Below are 8,110 nucleotides of genomic sequence, written 5' to 3' on the forward strand. Positions count from 1 at the left end.
TATGTTATGAAAGGGGGAATATAAACTTTGATGCACTCAATAATTGAAAAAAAAAAAAAAGTAAAAAACCTATTTTAGTGCTTAAAGTATAGGCTAATTATTATATAAGTCTTTAAAATATTTTAGGATCTAAATAAATTTTTTAAATTTTTAAAAAGTTTAAATAAATAATTTAAATTTTAAAAATAGATTAAATAAGTCTTTTTACTGTATATTTTATAGATAAATAAATAATTTAACTTAAAAAAAATAAAAAGACTGAATTATAATTTCTTTTTAATATAAATCTAGTTAAGGTCAGGTACGAAAATATTATAATGCATGAGATCATCGTTAGCAATTTTGCCTATATGATTTGTAATATATTAATAGAAATCCACTATATTAGGAGTAGATTAATAAATTATTATTTATAAAATAATTCAAAAAAACTTATTTAGAGAAGTTTTTTTGAATCCTTCATTAAAAAATAATTTAACAATATGCTCAAGAAATGCAACTTATTAGGATATTACAAATTAGATGTATGTGATTACTAATGAGGAACTTATGAATTAGAATATTTTTGTACATGACCTTAGTTTAATATAAATATTTTAGGTAATTATAATTCAATTTTTTTTCTAATTTTCAAATTTAAAAGGTTTATTTTTTTTTGAAATAATAAAAATATTTATTTAATTTATTTTTCAAATTTAAAGAATTTATTTAATTTTTTTAAAAAATTAAATTACTTATTTAAACTTTAAAACACCTTAAAAATTTATATAATTATTATATCATATTTTAAAAGTGAAAATAAGCCTTTTGCCAATTAAAAAAACAAAAAACCTTCGCTTATGCGACACTTTCATATATGACCATTAGATCAAAGTCGATTTTTTATAAACTAAAATCTGAGCCCTTGGTCAACATGAATCCTACCTGTCCATTACATGATTTATTTTTACACGTCAGTTGATCTAAGCCGTTCATCGTACTTCCTTAAGCTTCTCCTTGTGATAGAGGCAAGGCTACTGGCCTACTCCTGAGGAAAGGGAAAAACGGAGACTCAAAGAAGAAAAAAGGACAACAGACGATTCTCAGTGAGTGGAAGCGCAAGGAAGGTCGCCGGTGAACAGTTTCCGCGGAGAAATATTGTGGGTTATAGAATTATAACAGCCGTCGTCCATAGCTGATACCCCATGGAGGCATTTTAAGTAGAAGGCCGTAAAAGGCACTGGTATTGTCAAGCTCACTCTGTACCCAACTCTGAGTAGATATGATATCTCTGCAACTGCTACCTCCTTTGCCTGCCCTGCAAATCCCCAATTTTCACTCTAAACATGCTATAAATCCTAACCCTCTCTTGTCCCACTGGTCCCCACCCTTCAAGAACTCTAATTTCTCCTCAAATTCCTTATCCAATGCCCAGAAGAATCTTTGCTTTACAATTCTTAGTCTTCACAAGAATTCAGAACCCCTTCATTCCACACATACCCATTTCACCTCTCTCCCTCAGAACCATAAACCCAATCTCAAAAACCCCCAATTTCAAAATCCTGCAGTTCAGTTTCTGAGGTTAAGATGCTATCGGATTAAGGGTTCTGATGAGGAGACTAAGACTGTGGTTAATTCAGGCGGTGATGATGGTAGTGATGGTAGTAGTGGAAGTGGAGGTGGGGATGATGGTGATGGGGATGTGGAGAAGAGTGGTGGAATTTTGCCAGAGTGGTTGAATTTCACTTCTGATGACGCAAAGACTGTGTTTGCTGCGCTAGTGATTTCGCTTGCCTTTCGGTCTTTTATTGCTGAGCCTAGGTATATTCCTTCATTGTCGATGTATCCCACTTTTGATGTTGGTGATCGTGTTGTTGCAGAGAAGGTAAACAATAGTTTTTCTTTTGTCAATGTTTCCAGTGAGGTTGTGTGTGTTGAACTAAGGCATATTAAAGGTATTGGGCTCTTTGGTGAATAAGAACGGAAGAATTTTAAGGTTGCGTGAATAATGAGGATTGCAATTTGAGATTTTGGAGTTATTTTATTTTATTTTTATGTTGAAGTTAATGTTGGGTAGATTAAGTGCCAGCCAGGAGGCTGTGATGTGTGGCAGATACTGGATATCTAGTGGAAACCAATAGAGAGGATTGGGTATAGATTAATGCAAAAAATAGACTTCTGCATTCTGTTATTGCAATATTAAGAATGGTGATTTTGCTATTTCAAAAACAAGTTCTTGTATCCCATATTCATGAAACGTTTTGAGTCTGCTGATTATTATCAAAAATTAAATTACAATACCTGAACAGTTGGGCTGGCTTAAGTAATTGGTTCCATATTCGTTAACATTTATGTAGCCTACTAATTCTTAATTTTGAAAAACAAAGCTGGCATGTTATGTGACCGTTAATTTTGTGGTGAACAATGCTTGAAACTTGATTTAAATCATTGAAGCATATTTATTTCCTTTTAAATTATTGAAGCATATATATTTCCTTCACTAACTTTATTTTTAAGCATTAGGTTTGAGTAATTTGTTATCAAGTATTATGCATAATAGATATATATAACTTGAAATTGTCAGGTTACGTACTATTTCAGAAAGCCTTGTGCAAATGATATAGTGATTTTTAAAAGTCCACCAGTGCTTCAGGAAGTTGGATACACTGATGATGATGTCTTCATTAAACGAGTTGTTGCAAAGGAAGGTGATATTGTGGAGGTGAGATTGCTAAAGAAAGGCTCTTTTGTTTAGTAATTATATACAGTCATTTATGCATTTGTATAATCTTTTCAACTTCAACCATTTCACTCTGCCTAACTTGTTTCCAAAAAACTTAACTTGGAAATTATTTTTTAAATTTATTTATGATTGTAATGATAGGGCAATATTTACAAGATAAGATCCCATCTATTTAAGATACATAGAATCTTTTCCTCTTCTATTTCATTTATATGTTATTGTGACATATGCTTAAAATAAATCTTCAAACCACATCTCATCTTACAAAGTATCTTTCATTGGAATTAGCTCGATGATTGTTCTGCAAACATATGCCATTGCTTAATTGCAGGTTCGTGCAGGGAAGCTTATAGTCAATGGAGTTGTGAGAAATGAAAATTATATTCTTGAACCGCCTTCTTATGACATGACACCAATTGTAAGTATCGACCTAATATTTGCTATGTTATGTTTTTGCTTTCAAAGTGTTATATTGTGCAACTAGACTCATAAGGACAGTGGACATTGTGGTGGATGGTTGGATAACACAAACTTGAAGCTAGAAAAGAATTGCACAAATTGAATATACACCATTGCATAGGCTTTTTTTTTTTTTTTTTTCCTTTTTAACTTCACTAGCTGAAAACAATCTGAATTTCTTATAGTATGGCATTTTTGGCTGCATCTTTATACCTTTTCAATAGCAACTAATTTGTGTCTGCTTTATTCACTTCATGATGTAGCGTGTACCTAAGAACTCAGTTTTTGTGATGGGTGACAACCGCAATAACAGTTATGATTCACATGTGTGGTAATGTTTCTTGAACTTTTAAAGAGCAAGATTAGGCCTTACCATTTTTTCTTTTGATAATTTTTTATTCTGAAATATGGAGTTATGCTTCTTTTAGGGGTGCCCTTCCTGCAAAGAATATAATAGGAAGATCATTTTTTCGCTATTGGCCCCCAAACAGGATAGGTGGCACAGTTCTTGAGACTGGCTGTGCTGTTGACAATCAGGAGAGTATTTCAGCATCTGAATAGCTCTTCCTACTCTTCAGTCCTATTCCTTCCCTTAATAATTTCTGATCTTCTATTTATCTATAAATATCTGCAACCCATTGTTCGCCAAAGGCCATTTTTATCTGAACTTTTTCAATGGCCTTATAGTTGTGCCAATTGAAACCAATGAAATTAAATCTCTTTCTCTCTCTCTCTCTCTCTCTCTCTCTCTCTCTCTCCCTTTTGAATTTGGTTCTAGGTATTAGCTGACAGTGAAAACTGTGTTAATGGGCATTTTTCAAGTGCGGAATTGTCATGTTTTATCAGACCATGCACGTTTTAACTTGTCTCAATCAATTGCAATAAGTGTTTTCCTCAAATGCAAGGGCTACTGTGAATTTCCTAACATTGGAAGTTGGCTTTATGGCTTCAAGGGAAAATGCATAGAGAAAAGATATGAGGTGCTGTAGAAGAAGTTGCACAAGTGTTTTTCATTTTGGCCATGTACTTGCTTAGATTGATATGGGTACTAAGGCCTGCAGGTTAAGAGTAAAAAATGATCAAGACCATTGCAGAATAAGGCCTGCAGGTTAAAAGTTAAAAATGACCAAGACCATTGCAGAATTTTTTTTTTCTTCAAAGAAAAAATGAGGACTCTTTGGGTGTGATGGTCAATGGCCTCTTAGGCCCAAGGCCTGCTGTCAATAGTTAATGTCTTTGATCTAATCTAATTCCATAGGGAGGGATCTATTACCGAATCCGAGATGCGTTCCATAGACAATCAATGTCCCACGCTCAAAGTGGAGATAATATTAGTCTCAAACGCTAGTGCGTGGGTTTGATCCACGGTCGAAAACATCCAACATCAAAGGCGTGCCATCGGGTCATCAAGTTTGGTGGTCTGTTGCATAATTAACATCAAACATCTTAAGAGTATTATATATAAAAAAGAAGGGGTAAAAAGCTTCTATACTATGGTTTATTTATTCATCATTTTTCTGTTTATTTTCTAATCATTTTCTTTGAAGCTTGTAGCTTGTGCATTAAACAAAATTGCTCCATCCCTATTTAGGCATTGGCTTCAAGTAAGTTTGTACTATTGTGTCCACAATGATCAAGTGAAACTCAGTTGTTCAAACTCAGCACGGCTGTGTTCATTAAAGGCCACACAATATTGAGTCCCATTGCAGCATTGCAAAATTAGACAAATTTTTGAAATAAATTAATAGGGGTGAGTTTATATATTTCCCTCTATGTGGAAATGGATTTTCTTTTGAATTAGCGAACAAATAAATTGATCAACCATAATCCAGAAACTTAATGAATTATTGACAAGTAATTGTTTCATTTCAAACAACAAATACTAAATTCAAAATACACATATGAGAAATACTAAGTGAATTACATTTCGGAAAACAAAATAATAAGACTTGAGGTATAATTTAGAATTTTATATTGCTTCTAACATCAGCGTATAATAAATTAAGGACATAAAAAAAAAATTAACACATAAAGGAGAAGAAACAAAAGAAACATAATGAAGCGATCTTCCCTCTTTTATTTACCTTATTCTTGCACCATCATAGAAACCAAAAGCTCCTTTTGACCTGCTGTAGTAATTTCAGTTTCTCATCTTTCTACATTCAGCTTCCTCAACATATGAGCTATGTTTACTACAATGATCATGTTGATTTTGTCTTTCATTCTATCCGCAAGCCAAAAAGATGTCTCCAATGTTTATTCATTATCAAAGTGCCATAAACAGACGAGAACCCCACTACAAAATCCCATGTAACGCTTGAGGATGACCATATCATTCCCTTTTCATCTTTATCTTTCAGCTTCAAGAAATTGGTTGGGGATGCAAGGCCACAAAAGTTCAAAGGTTAACCTCATAAATTGAAGGATCATGAAGGTATGAAATTGGTTGGTTGATGGAATTGGTCCTGATAAGTTGTTGTGTGACAAGTTGAGATAGTTCAAGAAAGTCAGAGAAGACATGCTAGGAGGAATTGGACTTGAAATATGTTTGCATGAGAGGTCAAGAGTTTCCAAGTACTTCAAGTATGCAATCTTCTCTGGTATGTTTCCAATCGACTGATTCTTGGATAAATTCGAGGTAACCAAGTACGACGGATACATTATGTGTTTTAGGATATCTCTTTGCAAATTATTTTGTGAGTTCTATGATATTCAAAATATTTAGTGACTTGGTATATTCAAGTTGTTTCCCCTTCCTAATCAACTTCATTTAAGTAAAAGGGATAATGAGCACCCACTAGGTGTGCTCAAGTTTCCCAAACATGCCAACACCAATACTAGCTAATCATAGCTAATTCTTTTCGAATTTTATGCCAAGTAGGGAATGTGGAGCATACTAGACAGTTATAGATTGAGATTCCTTTTAGTGTAAAGGGGGAATCCACTAATGTCTTAATTAAATGCAAAGAAATATCTCAGTATTTTGATTTTTAAGTGTTCCCGTAGAGGTCCAAGTAAAGCCTTTGTTGTCCTATGCTTTTTGGGATGGTTCCATTCAATTCATTTTCAAAGAGATTTAGCCTTTCTAAGAATGGCTAGGTCCTGATTGATGTTGGAATTGGACTTGAGAACAAGTTATAAGCAAGATCAAGAGATCTCAAACTTGTTAAGTTTCCTAATAACTTGGGTATTTCGTTCAAATTTAACTCCTCCAGTGTATTATTACTACACTCAGACAAACCATCTCCTAGTTAAGTAAGAGATTACAAGTCACAAAGAATTGTGAAAGCATTATTGGATAATAAGGGGCCTTTGATATTGAAGAGCCATTGCGAACGGAGATTGAGGATTAACAGTGAAGTGAAATTCACAGTTAGGAGATGGTGAAGGAAGTCATGAACATTACAGCCAGGTAAATGTAAGAGGAGGAACCATTCCAACAAAAGGCAGATAAGGAAAATCAAGGTATTTCAACTTAGAAAATCAACAAATGAAATTTGGAATTTGATTTTCTTATAACTTGCTGTAATATAATTGTTATAGATAAATTGCCACGACTCAATAGAAGGTCAAAATCAGCATTAGGATTTGGATTGGCACAAAGTTTTCAAAACTTGTAGTTAGCCTAACCCAATAACCAATTACTTAAAGCCTGATAGGGAGGTTCGTATTCAAGAAAATCAAGTGTCCAACCATAATTTGGGCATGTCAATGGATTGGAGAGTGATTGCCATCCAACTTGCAAAGAAATCAAACCATATGCAATGGAGAGCTTAACTCACCCTCAACACAACATGCAAGGCAACATACAACACAAAGTATATCAACATGCAATAATCCATAACAAAGGGAGCTCTGTTCAACTTCATATCCATAAGAATCTAAATATCCACAGTATCTATATAAATGGATGTCTATATAACATACTAATATCACTTTGGAGTTCTTATAAAAAAAAAATTAATACTACCTCACATACCAAACAAAATAAAGATTGCATGGGAGAATGCAAAGCAACTTAAGAAAATGCAAAGTAGATTCTAACTAAGTAGCTCTTTTTTTTTTTTAAAGAAAATATATTGAACGAGAATAAGTGTTTGATTGAGAGAGTTTGATATTAAACATGAAAGTAACACGATAACTGTAGTCCTTAGGGTTTGGGTTTGGTTGTTGATGATACTATGCATCTTTTGCCAGCATTTGCTACTTGTTCCTTAAGACGTGGCGCGCGAATGCAACAAAGCTGCCCATCATCTTGTAGCCCATGTTCATAGCATAGTGGATCTTTTTAGCTTTGGTTTTGTCATTCCTTCAAATGTAGCTACTATTGTTCTAGCTTATGCTTATGGCTAGTTTTTATTCATTTTAATGAAATGGCTGTCTAAAAAAAAAAATGTAACTACCTATTATTTAGTGTAGGCCTTACACATGGAATGCAACAATACCATCACTGGCTGGAGTTGTTGAAGAACTTGAAAGGTCTTTAGAATTTCTAAACATTGTCTTAACAATGCCATCAACCTACTTATGAAAAGTAGATTCTAAAGCTTGGATAGAATGAGAATTGCTGTGAAGCTTTTCATAATTACTAAGTTATTCTCTAGGAATAGGCATTGTTGATTCATCTCTGGACAATTGTCTGGGGATCTGCACTATAGTGGGAGTGGTCTCTGTGTTTGTGAGTATACAAAGTATATGAGAAAACACTAGGTTGGGAAAGATCAGTAGCATGATCTTAAAGCCTATAAATAATTTGGTGATGGAGAGTTGTTGACATGGACAACATAGTCTCTTTTGCGCCAACAAGTTGAACTTGGAATTTTAAAGCTATGGGAAGATTTGGATTGTGTAATGACATATAGTAATTTGGGAAGAAGGTAAAAAATACACTTCTAGCTTAAAGAATAGTAATATAGGTTCCAATGACAA

The 8,110-nt window shown here is 33.5% G+C and overlaps 1 protein-coding gene across 1 annotated transcript; it reads left to right on the forward strand.

Annotated features, from left to right (window-relative positions):
* The first annotated feature begins 1,003 nt into the window (after positions 1-1,003).
* On the forward strand, positions 1,004-3,905 carry LOC110653421 (chloroplast processing peptidase). Its single transcript, XM_021809047.2, has 5 exons — positions 1,004-1,864; positions 2,564-2,701; positions 3,054-3,140; positions 3,445-3,512; positions 3,610-3,905. Exons 1-5 carry the CDS (start codon positions 1,262-1,264, stop codon positions 3,740-3,742), a joined length of 1,029 nt encoding a protein of 342 aa, XP_021664739.2. The 5' UTR covers positions 1,004-1,261; the 3' UTR covers positions 3,743-3,905.
* Positions 3,906-8,110: the final 4,205 nt, after the last annotated feature.

The sequence above is a fragment of the Hevea brasiliensis genome, chromosome 5 (genome assembly GCF_030052815.1).
Source record: "Hevea brasiliensis isolate MT/VB/25A 57/8 chromosome 5, ASM3005281v1, whole genome shotgun sequence".
NCBI classification, from domain to species: domain Eukaryota; kingdom Viridiplantae; phylum Streptophyta; class Magnoliopsida; order Malpighiales; family Euphorbiaceae; genus Hevea; species Hevea brasiliensis.

Excerpts from the sequence above, each read along its gene's own strand:
- LOC110653421 (XM_021809047.2), top strand. The coding sequence starts at position 1,262 with ATGATATCTCTGCAACTGCTACCTCCTTTGCCTGCCCTGCAAATCCCC. Across the intron at positions 1,865-2,563 it reads ATCGTGTTGTTGCAGAGAAG|GTTACGTACTATTTCAGAAA; the intron begins GTAAACAATAGT and ends TGAAATTGTCAG. Across the intron at positions 3,141-3,444 it reads CTTATGACATGACACCAATT|CGTGTACCTAAGAACTCAGT; the intron begins GTAAGTATCGAC and ends TTCATGATGTAG.